General features: G+C 42.1%; 1 protein-coding gene across 1 annotated transcript in view; it reads right to left on the reverse strand.

Moving 5' to 3' along the window:
• GIPC1 (GIPC PDZ domain containing family member 1) overlaps window positions 1-12,154 on the reverse strand; it is a 31,259-nt gene extending 19,105 nt beyond the window's left edge. The window contains exons 1-3 of the mRNA XM_070934421.1: window positions 12,080-12,154; window positions 531-853; window positions 70-255 (exon numbers count right to left, since the gene is read on the reverse strand). Coding sequence (XP_070790522.1) covers window positions 70-255; window positions 531-803 — 459 coding nt within the window. The 5' untranslated portion in view covers window positions 804-853; window positions 12,080-12,154. The remainder of the gene's footprint in view (window positions 1-69; window positions 256-530; window positions 854-12,079) is intronic.
• Between the last annotated feature and the right edge of the window lie 580 nt (window positions 12,155-12,734).

Consider the following 12,734-nt stretch of genomic DNA (forward strand, 5'->3'; position numbering starts at 1 on the left):
CCAGAATCCTACCATCCGAAACAGCAAAGCAATAATGCAGCAGGACTATATGTGATCATTCAAAGATACCTTGATAAAAGCATAGCCAGCACCATTGTCTGTGATAGTCAGGCCCAGGGCCTCCTCAGATTTGAACACTTCAACTTCTTTCCTCTGGCCCTTTGTGTGGGCAAAGATAAAGTCTTCCAGGCCAATCTGACCACCCAATAATTTGTCCATGTCCACTTTGTGGGTATTTAAAGTGCAGAACATCACCTAGAAAGATATTAAGGAAGTACAATAAAAATCTGATATTGTTTGAGATAATGCGGATGCAGGAGATAGCTGTTCCTTCAATTCCAGCAATACAGGGCCAGGAGACCTTTGACCACCAACAATCATCTAGATTCCAAGATGTGTATCTAGATACAAGCAGATATATTAACACCTCAGTTCACCCAAAATATTTCCCCGTAGATCTGGTCTTATCTAAATCCTACCACACATGCAATGAGCCTACAGTAACCAGGTAATACAAAAGATGTGCTTACCTCAGTTGAGGCTATATTAAAGGCCTCTGCAATTTTGTTGTATAGCTCCTTGACATTAGTAAAGCCTTCGATCCGACCAGTGGGACTTCCATGGGCTAGCTGGGTGTGGAACACAAGTCGAGGACGGAGGCTGGCCGGTGGAGGGGGGAGTCCAGGCTGAAGTGCTGCCATGCCACCCATCCCCATCCCACCCAGGCTATTGCGGATGGGCTCAGCTTCCTCATTTTCCACCAAAGGGGGGGCCTTCTTCCGGCGGCCTAGTCCAAGCGGCATGAGGGAAATGCGTCCAGTTGCTAGCAAGAATCAGCTACCAAGATACGGACCTAAAGGGAAATAAGACACAGATAAGATTAATTACAGTCAATATTTTTTTTAAAAGTTATTACTTTAGTATATTTAAATTAAATATATCTAATATTTAAATTTATTTATTTAAAGGCTTTTAAACCTTTTAAAATTTAATATGTAAAGCCATCTATCTCACATACATGACTGGATGGCTTACAGCAATTATAATACCAAAAACAATAAAAAATACAAAGAAAAAAATACAGCCATGGTAAAACCATTAAAACCAGTACAATAAGCAGCTAAGGTACAAAACATTCTGAGCCTGAGGGAGCGGTAAAATGTGCCATCAGCCTTGTCCTTTTGTGCCCACAAGAGATCTAAGCCCAGCCCACCTTAAATTCTGTTGACTCCAACTTATTTTGAGTGTTAGTAGTTCAGGTTCTTGTAGAGAACATTGTACTGCCTGGACATGTGATTTCCTATGCTTGACATATTCACAGCATTCAATATAACCATCAAACAGGGCCCGCACCACTCTATCTCCAAACACAATATCTTTGTGGCCTTTAAAATGACCAGTAGGATCAGGCTAATCTAATCTCTGGGGTGTAATGTTTCAAAAATGACAGAAAAGGCTCTCCTCCTGGGCCCCATCAGATGACATTCCTTTATAGACGGGACCCAGTGTATGCCTCTTCTGTCAGATCTAACGGGACAGGTAGATATATCTGGTGAGAAGCGGTTCCACAAATAACCCAGCTCTATGTCATGTATGGCTTTATAGGTCATTACCAGCACTTTGAATTGCACCTGTATTGCAACCAATACAGCTTGCACAACAGAGGTGTAATGTGTGCTAAAGAAGGAGCATACATAATCACTTATGCACCAACTGCAGCTTCCAGTTGCTCTTCAAAGGCAGCTCTTATGTAGGGAGTATTAGAGTAATCCATTCAGGAGTTGACCTAAGCATTACTGATCAACAATAGAAATGGTCCAGGAATGGGCACAATTGGTGCACAATACAAAGTTGCACAAAAGTTCTCTTGGCTATGACTTCCACATGCTCCTGGAATGAGTTGTGAGTCCAGGTGGACTCCCAGATTGCGCAAAGTGTCTATCTGGGACTGTGACATCCCTTCAAAACAAGGGATAATAAAGCCCAGGAATCAGATGGTCCTAAATGCCAAAGTCACTTAATCTTGGCTAGGATTGAGCTGGATCATGTTGTTCCACATCCAAACCCACACGTATTCTATACATTAAGACAGAAAATTTAATTCAACAGGTGTGGAGATGGATAGCTTGGTATCATCAGCATACTATATTTATTTATAGTTATTTTAATATTGTTTCTAGGATACTTTTTGCAAGCCGAGTCAGGGAGGCAGAAAGTTGAACATGAAGAACTTAAAGACTTATATTATTATCAGGTAAGGCCAAATAAATTCACAGGTGATCCATGCAACAGACTTGCATGTCAATTCAAAGCAAAATTTTACCAGTCATTGTTCCAGAAGGGAGGACATAATCTACCTGAGAAAAGAATGAATATTTCTTCAATTCTTCTCATCATGATCAATGAAGCTTCTCATCATGATCAATGAAAACTATTCTTGCCAAAAAAATAACATACAACTGGTCGCAGGATTAATTGTTTTCTATAATATATAGAAATTATGAATTCATCTTGGTGCCCAGTAGACATATGCCCAAACACGTCTTCCCAAAAGGAAACTCAGTGGAGATACTGGCAGGAAGTCAGAAATCACTCCTGCTTCCCACTGCTTTTTTACCCACATGTGGTCATTCTATTTCTCTGTGATGAAACAATGTCCCAATGGGGCATGAATTGTGTAGTATTCAGTAAGAGGCAATATAGGTATTTTTGTGCCATAGTACTATGGTAAAGGAATGGTCTGCACATATTTAACATTAAAAATCAATACAAAACTGTACCAGCCAAGGCATAGGAAGATTTCTCTTTACAAGTTACATTCATTACAAATATTTATTATTTATTTATTTATTTATTTATTTATTTATTTATTTATTTATTAAATTTCTATACCGCCCTTCTCCAAATAGGACTCAGGGCGGTGCACAGCCAAGGTAAAAACAGAGCATACAAAATTTAAAAACAGTATTAAAATAATTAAATATTTTGGCCGTAAATTAAAACAACCCAATTTAAAATCAATTTAAAATTTAACTCAAGCCAGCCCAGCTAGTTGAAATAAATAGGTTTTCAGGGCCCGACGAAAAATCCAGAGGTCTGTTATTGTATGTAACTCTGGGGGGAGGTTGTTCCAGAGGGTGGGCGCCGCCACAGAGAAGGCTCTCCCCCTGGGGGTCGCCAGCCGACATTGTCTGGCGGACGGCACCCTGAGGAGGTCCACTCTGTGCGAGCGTACTGGCCGGTGGGAGGCTATTGGTGGCAGAAGGCGGTCTCGTAAGTACCCCAGCCCTAAGCCATGGAGCGCTTTAAAGGTGGTCACCAATACCTTGAAGCGCACCTGGAAGACCACCGGGAGCCAGTGCAGCTCGCGCAGGAGAGGTGTCACATGGGAGTGCCTCGTCGCCCCTATAATCCCCCGCGTGGCCGTGTTCTGGACCAGCTGGAGCCTCCGGGTGCACCCCAGGGGGAGCCCCATGTAGAGAGCATTGCAGTAGTCCAGGCGGGAAGTGACTAGTGCCTGAGTAACTGGGCGTAGAGAGTCCCGATCTAGAAAGGGACGCAACTGGCGTATCAGGCGAACCTGATAAAAAGCCCCCCTGGCCACGGCCGTCAAATGATCTTCTAAAGACAGCCGTGCGTCCAGGAGGAAGCCCAAGTTACAAGCCCTCTCCGTGGGGGCGAGTGATTCGCCCCCAATAGCCAGCGATGGCGTCAGCTGTCTATATCAGGACGCTGGAAGCCACAGCCACTCGGTCTTGGAGGGGTTGAGTCGGAGCCTGTTTCTCCCCATCCAGGCCCGCACGGCCTCCAAGCACTGGGACATCACTTCAAGGGCATCGTTGGGGTGGCCTGGGGTGGAGATGTACAGCTGGGTGTCATCAGCGTACTGATGGAACTCCACCCCGAAGCCACGGATGATCTCACCCAGCGGCTTTACATAAATGTTGAACAGAAGGGGCGAGAGGACCAACCCTTGTGGCACCCCACAAGCAAGGTGCCTCGGGGTCGACCGCTGCCCCCCCGTCAACACAGACTGCAACCGGTCAGAGAGGTAGGAGGAGAACCACCGCAGAATGGTGCCCCCCACCCCCATGACCATGCAACATGATACCATGGTCGATGGTATCAAAAGCCACTGAGAGGTCTAACAGGACCAGGATAGAGGAGCAACCCCTATCCCGAGCCCTCCAGAGATCATCCACCAACGCGACCAATGCCGTTTCCGTGCTGTGCCCAGGCCGGAAGCCGGACTGGAGCGGGTCTAGATAGACAGCTTCATCCAGGTACCGGGGAAGCTGTTGCGCTACCACACTCTCAACAACCTTCGCAACGAAGCGAAGGTTGGAGACTGGACGATAGTTAGCCAAAACAGCCGGATCCAGAGAGGGCTTCTTGAGGAGGGGCCTCACAACCGCTTCTTTCAAAGCAGCCGGCAGGACCCCCTCACTCAAAGAAGCGTTAACAATCTTCTGGAGCCAGCCTCGTGTCACCTCCCGGGAAGCCAGTACCAACCAGGAGGGACACGGGTCCAATAAACATGTGGTCGCGTTCAGCCGTCCCAGGACCCTGTCCATGTCCTCGGGAGCCACAGGATCAAACTCCCCCCAGATAACACTCTCAAGACCTGCCTCAGTCATCCCGTCCGGACATACCCAGTCAGAGGCCAGCCCTTCCCGAATCTGAGCGATTTTGTCATACAGATACTGCACAAAGTCCTCAGCTCGGCCCTGCAAGGGGTCATCCCGCGCTTCCAGATGGAGGAGGGAGCGGGTCACCCTAAACAGGGCGGCCGGGCGATTATCTGATGATGCGATAAGAGCCACAAAATAGCTAGATTTTGCTGCTTTTATCGCCACTAGGTAGGTCTTAATATGAGACCTCACCAGTGTTCGGTCAGATTCGGAGCGGCTGGTCATCCAACTACTCTACAGGCGTCTTTTCCGGCGCTTCATCTCCCTGAGCTCCTCGGAGAACCAAGGAGCTAGGTGAGTTCGGTGCCGGGTCAGAGGCCGCAAAGGCACGACACGGTCCAAGGCCTCGGCAACCGCACTATCCCAGGCGGCCACCAGGTCCTCAGCCGAGTCATGAGCCAGAGTCTCAGGAAATGGCCCAAGCTCCATCTGGAACCTATCAGGGTCCATCAGGCGCCTGGGGCGGAACCACCTGGTTGGTCCCGCCTCCCTGCAGCGGGGTGCAGCGGTTAGAAAGTCCAGTCGAAGGAGCGAGTGGTCAGACCATGATATGATATGAAAGGAGGACTGCATTTCACTTATAGGAAACTGCAATACCATAATTGAAAAACAGAAATGCTTTGAAGGAAGGAACACTGAAGTTGGACAGTAAATAATAACATTTCCTCATTTATAGAATACAAGCAAAATATCCGAGATGAAGACTTTAGAAACATCTCAAAAAACAATGGTCATATCCTTTAGAGAATATAGACTTGGTAGAGAACTTTAATTATAATATATGAATGAAACTCATAGGAAGGAGTTCTCAGAATGATATATAATAGTAGGTCAGAGTATTTATTACCCTACACAGCATCTTCTATGACTGGCAGTAGCCCTCTAGGGTTTGAGGCAAAGAAATCCCACTATTTGTTGAGACTTTTTATTGGCATTTCCTGGAGTTTAATCTGGGATTTATTACATGTAACACATTTTCCTGTGAATTACAGTTCCTTCTTTAGATAATTAATCACAAGATAATTTGCCTGCTTCTTGTAGCTTGGACTGGTTCCCACATGAATGCTGATCACTTAATAATAATGACATCTAGCAATTATTATCATGCAGGAATAAACCAACCTGGGCCTAATGCCATAAAGGCGAACCAATGGCACGCCTGCCACAGGCGTCCCTGTGCTCTGTTTTAGCTTCCAGGTTGGCGTAGGAGGCTTTCCATGCCCAAAATGGGCCACACGAGCCCCCTCCATGCCCTGTTTTGGGCCTGGAAAGCCTCCTGCACCAAACTGGAAGCCAAAATGGGGGGGGGCAGGGCGCATGCGGTGGGGGGGCCCTAGGGTGCATGTGCTGGGGATGTTCACGCATGCACTGGGGAGGTGCACATATGTGCTGGGTGCATGTGTGGGGGGGCCCTCGCATTGCATTTTGGGGGTTCGGCCACACGTGTGTGCATTTGCACGCCGCTTTGGACACTCGTACCAAAAAGGTTAACCATCACTGCCATAAAGTATGGGAAAAGAAAATCTTTCCCTCATCAATTGTCAAAGGATACATTTGCTTAAGTGAGGGATGTCAAGCCAGTTGTGGGAGTGTCCAAGTTTTTTCACTCTATCTTACTCATACATATATTGTGCAATTCACACCCTATTGTGTTTTCATCTATACCATAAAACAAATGAAATATTTTTCAATAGTTCATTCACATATTCAGTTGCTAGTTACCATGAACAATCAAATACAACCCCCAAAGTGATATATACCTGAACTAAGACATTGACTGCATCTTGTTAGATGTAAAATTTATTTTCTACAGCCATCCATCTGAAACCAGTGACTCTGAGAAGAAAATAAGATACTAGATTGAAAGTGGAGACCTATACTTATGCACTAATATCTTTATCTCCTCCTGCACCACAACACAGGATCCTTAGAACAACAATGGAAAAATTCAACAGACTAGCATGCAGAATTACATTTTCACTCTTAAGTAGCTGTTTTAATTTTATACTCGCTATATAAGAAGCCATTGCTTGAATCTTAGTTTGGGCTTATATTTAATGTTAGTCTGTGTTCCAAACTGTGTACATTTACATACATATGTAGCCATCACATTTTCCCCTTCCATAGTAATCACTATAATAAGAAAAGCAAAGGAAAGGAAAAGCAATTGAAAGACATGAGATAAAAGAGAAATATAGCTCAATTTGATTCGCACCAAAGTCAATTGCTAATGCCACATAACTTTTTATTGTTGCTTCTATCAGGTCCATACATAGATCACCTTTTATTCTTTAAAATTGCCAACACCGCCCCTAGATATAGCACTTCTTTTTTATAGATTTCCTTTGTAACCCAGTGCTATTCAATCTCTCTGTATGACTACTTCAAAGGACTTCTTCCTTTTTAGCCATCCATTTTTGTATTCAGTCCACATTCATTCTTTCATCCCTCATTCATTCTTGACCCCGTCTCTTCTAAATTTACACACATTCTGCCCAACATTCAGTTTGGTAATGCTGTATATTTCTTCTGAATACCCAACTTTCACTTCTACACAGTAAAGTGATCAAGAGCACATTCCCAGAGACAGACACTTTTCTTCCCTGACAAGCATTCATTCCTCACAACAGATCACATACTTCCACGATCTTTCTGCCAGTATTTGCATGTCTTACACAGGGGGCATGCAAATTAATCTACGTATTTGTTTTAGTTTTACCATTTATGTATAACTTGCATTTATTCACTCAGTCTTCGAGACACGATTACCTTGATTTTGATATATTGATTTTCAGGTGTATATTTCTAGTCCTCATTGGAACTTACAAGATGACAGTTGCTGCAAGTAACTTGAGTTCTCAGCCAAAACTTTTCTTCTGCATACAAAAGTACATGCTTATTCACAGCCTCGACCAGCACCCCTCTAATATCATCATAAACTTTCCTTAAAGGCTTATCCATGAATGCAGTAAATAGTCAAGGAGTCTTCACATAGCTCTGTTTTACCCTCTGTAAAACTTTTCTTAAGACTTTTAGAGCATTCATTTTAATTTCATTCTTTGTTATATCACTATCATTCCCATAATACAAATTTCTAACACATGTTTTCCAGCATTCCCTGATTTCAGGGGATTCCTTTAATGACTGCTTTACAAAAATTCCTAAGGAATAATTGAGGACTCCAGAATTCTTCCCTTTAGTTGAGAAAAGACCAACTAAAAAACCCCCACACAGACAGCTCGTAAGTAAATACCACCAGATATAATAAACCAATGTTTAAACCAGTTAGAGACAGTCAAAGTTTTGTGTTGGCAGTTGTAAATAGAAAACAAATTATATGTTAGTATACTGTAGAATCAAAGTCAACCATAATAGAGGCAAACCACATCTTTGTTCCAAATATATGACTCCTTCCTTAAAAGGTGGTTACTGTTGTTGAGAAATTACCAGGACACAAGAACCAGCACAGCTGCAAGCTTTATGCCCTCCAATAGTAAGAATTGCAAGTGCCACAATAAGCTCCATTCCAGAGAAAAGCTTCCAATCTCTCTATTCTCGAATCAGGGTGGAGAACACCTTTGCAAGTTGATTCAAAGCAGAGAAACTGGCTTTAGGGAGTTCCTTAGAGGGTGGGACGGCAAGGAAACATAGCCAAACTATGCTTCACATAAAGAATTTGGCCAAGTTACAAGGCAAAGCACTGCACAGTCTAAGCACTGCCTTTTTACCCAAAAATAATATCACCATTATCCAACAAAATTTGGTCTCATTTCATATTGCATGTTCCACTATTCCATAACACATCCAATCATTTTCAGGTCCTAGATATAATTATAGTATTTTGTATTTACTGTCTCCTTGGCTGCTTTCTTAAACTCAGGCACACAAACCAAATTCTTATCTTAAGCCGATTTTATCCAAGATCCTCTCCCCAAATTTAGATCTTTGCTTCCATTTCTAAAAATTGTTCATAACAACATCCATCCTCTGAAATGAATCCAACAGAACCATAGGAATTTATGCATTTTTCAATTAACGCTAAATACTTTTTTCTTGTCACGTTTCCAAAATGCTGAATTAATTGGTGTAGACAGCAGACATAGAGTGTTGACATATCCCCCCATAATGCAGACATTAACGCTTCCAGCCTTCAACTTCTGTACAGCAGTCCTGAATTTCAAGATTTGGGCTGCCTGAAGCAGATGTAATTTTGGGAAATCAAAGAAATCAAGAACTCTTTCATGAACTTCTTGTAAAGCTGTTCACTCAGACTTGTTGACATTCCATACTGAAGAAATTTATCTGTAATGAATTAGGATAAGCACTCAAATTCTAAGTTCTGAATAAATTAAAGCCTCAAATAGATCCATCTGGCAAATACTCTGTGCTGAAATAGGAATTACCTTACCTATATTAACAACTGAAAGGATGTTTGCCAAGCCCCCGTTTAAAATCTGTAGTAGAGATGGCTGTGAGATCGCTAGATAACATCCAACATCACTTTTTTAACAGCTAATGCATATTCTAGATATTAAGTAAAAATGATATTTTCTTCTCTTAAAAACACTCTCCTTCAATATGCATTTTCTCAATTCAATTTGATGTTAAAACATTCATTCTGCTGCCATCTCCATCTATTAGTCATAGATGGTTTTGGTTTTTGTCTATCCCCAGCATTCTATTCCTTCATGCTTATCTACATGGAGATATCTCACTAAATTCAAGAGCCTGTCCTTCTAGGTTAAGAGTGCCTTTTAAGTTCTTGAACATATATTCCCTTTGAGAGATGTTATTTTATTATGCTTATTTAAAAAAACTTGGTAACTTTGCCAGCTGTTGTGAATGACCAATATTACTACTAACATTTAGATTTTATAAACAAGGTGACTCCTTTAGGACTTAATATTTTAATTAACCCTCAAGGAATAAAGAGAAATAATAGAGCTTAATAAAACTGCATCAATATAAATGCATATTTATATTAATATGCACGTTAATAAACACAAAATAGAGAAACTACAATTTCTTATTACTATGCAGGAATCATAAATGTGCAATAATATTAAGAGTAAAATATTATTATAAAAATTAATTTCTATGTATTAAGAACAAAATCAAAGAATACTAATATTTTGAACTATTTAGGCAGAATATTTAAGGAAATACAAAAAATCTTTTTTCTTTATTATATTCAGTCTCTTCTATAATTACCATTCAATTCCTTATCAGCAGAGCTGCAGCCTAGTTAGCCTTGTTATTCTCTCTAATGCGATAAGAACATTATGGCTGTGACTTTATCCTACCTAGGTCATTAAAACATATGTGAGCAAAGGTCTTAGCTACGCTAACATATTATGATGCAAAGTAGGAAAGAAACCTTTCAGGATTTCAACTATTTTTATTTTACTTAAAAACAAATATTAAAAATGATGGCTAAATCTCAACTGAGCTCATGCTAAACTGTTGCTCCATGAATTATCAGAAAAAAAGATAACAAACAATATCCCTTGCTCGAGTAGCTATACTTTTTTGACTTGGGGACTAATGGTGAATGACCTCCTCATGACAAGCAAATAGACATTGCATGGGAAAATAGAGAAAAGATGGGTTATCTTGTACACATTTGCATAGCACAGAGAGCTCATTAGGAGTATTATAGTTATAATATATGTTATAAAATAATATATAGAATATATATGCTATAAAAAGACTCACATTTACTAGAATGTTATTAATATCATACAGATACATCTTTGATAAATATTCTGCTGTCTTCAAAGTCTTGAAAATTTCAAAGAATTTGGAATGATGACAAATAGAAAAGAACATTAAAGATATAGTTAAAAACTGATGACAGGAGAAGGCAAGGAAAAAAAAAAAGAAGCGCTTGGCAGAATGCTGCCAAGGTTACCCCATAACTACTGGAAGTCTTATCAAATCTTTATTGGAAATCTTTCAGAAATAATTTTAGATATTTGCATGGTTTTCTGGCAAACAGATAATGAACTTGGTATTTAAAAGCTAAGTGATTGTTCAAGATGTAGGAGGCCAATCCTTTTATATTCAATTGTTAGTTTCCATTTATTCATGTATTTATTTACTTACTGAGACTTACATCCTGCTCTAGTCAGAAAGGATTCTGAGACACCGACATATCCCTCTACAGGCAGAGTTTAAAAACATGAAATCACAAGAATCAATCACCAAGAATCCCCAGCTAATGTGTAGTTTTGGCTGCAGGCTGGATCTGACCACCATTGGGTTGATGCAAGATACTGGCCAAATGATACCTATGGAAATCTGAAGTCACAACTATGTGGCTATTACCTTACCTAAATAAATGTTAACTGGCCTTAGCATATATCTGAACTGAAATGTAAAATAAAAGCATGGACTACTTATGAATGGCTACTAGGCTATATGCATTATTCAAGTTCCTGAAACAGCATAATTATAAGAGGGAATCCTTGTTATGATCAGCAAGTCACTTTACAAATCCAATCAGAATTCAGTGACAGAAGGATAACCCATAAATAAGAGAAATGGAAATTTTCAACGGTTTGGAAAGCTGTGCAGAACACACGAGAAAAATTAACCTGTGTTAATCATACAACGTTTGGTTTTCTGTTCACAGTTTCTTAGGAAAGACAGGAAAGTCGGTTTCCTCTGCTAGTCAGCGTTTGGGTGTAACTACCAAGTTACCTCTATACTTACACCACAATTAAAGGAAAACGAAGGTCAATCACAAAGCTAATCCTCCCATCAATGAGAACAGAGAGGTTATTTGCCAGTACATTCTTCTACCCCATACGCATGACGAACAGCAAAAGCTGAACAGACCCATTCCCTACATTTAAAGCAGCCACTAATTAAGATTCCAATCCCCCCCTTGATTTAACTTGATCCACTGCCTGTAATCCGAGGGCCATAACATCTGCTCAGAATTTACACCACGGGTGCTCACTTTATTTGATCCATATCCATGACTTCCTCCCACCCCACCCCCCACTTAAAAGTGTGAGAAAAAGAAACTTAAAAGTGTAGAAAAACGACACAATCTACAACTTCCATTCAGTGGATCTCCGATTCCTGGTTCTCTCGCCTCAACTGACTTGTTTGTCCCGACAAGATTTGCTCGCGGGCAAATTGCACCTCATCGGATTGTGTATCCAAGCATCCCCGGTTTTCGACATGTGCAAACACGCAGGAAGCTTGCTGCGGGCGGGCGAGGGGGGTGTTGTAGGGAGGTTAGGGAAAGAGCAAAAGATGCTCGGATGCCCGGTTCCTTCTCCCGGCTTTTGGCCCCACCAAAGCCTCCTTTCGTGCCTTGAAGCCCCTCCCGCTCTCGAAGTTCTCCGTGAAACCATCACCCTTCCCCTTTTCCTTACCCCCCGTCCGTTTCTTCTCCGGGCCCGTCCCTCAGCCGAACTACAGCCCAACACCGCCTGCCTGTCCCTCAAGAGAGGGCGGGATCTAAAACAACGCCTCCCAACCAATTGAGGAGCGCATCGCTTTTTTCCTGGCTAATCAACGAGCTTGCTCTCTTGAGCCGGAACATTCCTGGGCTTTCCTGGCAACTTCCCTCCTCCAGCTTCTTCCCCCACCCACTTCGTCAAGGTGCTGTGAATGGAACGGATTAAGGCGTGGAACAGAGCGGGATGTACCACCTTGGGAAAGGGGACGACGGAAAGTACTATCTGGGAAACCCATAGGGGGTAATGTCTCGCCCTAGGAAACATCATCACGACGTCCAGTTTGCGTTTGTGCTTGCGTAGCTTTCCTCTGGCCAATTCGGGTGGCTACAGCCACACACAGCACTAATGACAAAGCAGAAGGGCGAGCCGGGGAAAATCAGGTAGCCAAGGGAGGATGCCTTGTCGGTACCTGGTCCTTATCGGGAGAGGGCTGTGGCGGAACAGGAAAGCGGCGCAGATGCAGCAATTTCATTTCACTTTCTGTAGGAGCCAGTTTTGGCCCGTGAAAGCTGGTGTTTTTAGGATCTCTCATGACGCAGAACATAACATAGGAAACAGCACGCATTTC

The sequence above is a fragment of the Pituophis catenifer genome, unplaced genomic scaffold (genome assembly GCF_029215685.1).
Source record: "Pituophis catenifer annectens isolate HBS135680 unplaced genomic scaffold, rPitCat1.0.hap2 SCAF_2, whole genome shotgun sequence".
Classification (NCBI taxonomy): Eukaryota; Metazoa; Chordata; class Lepidosauria; order Squamata; family Colubridae; genus Pituophis; species Pituophis catenifer.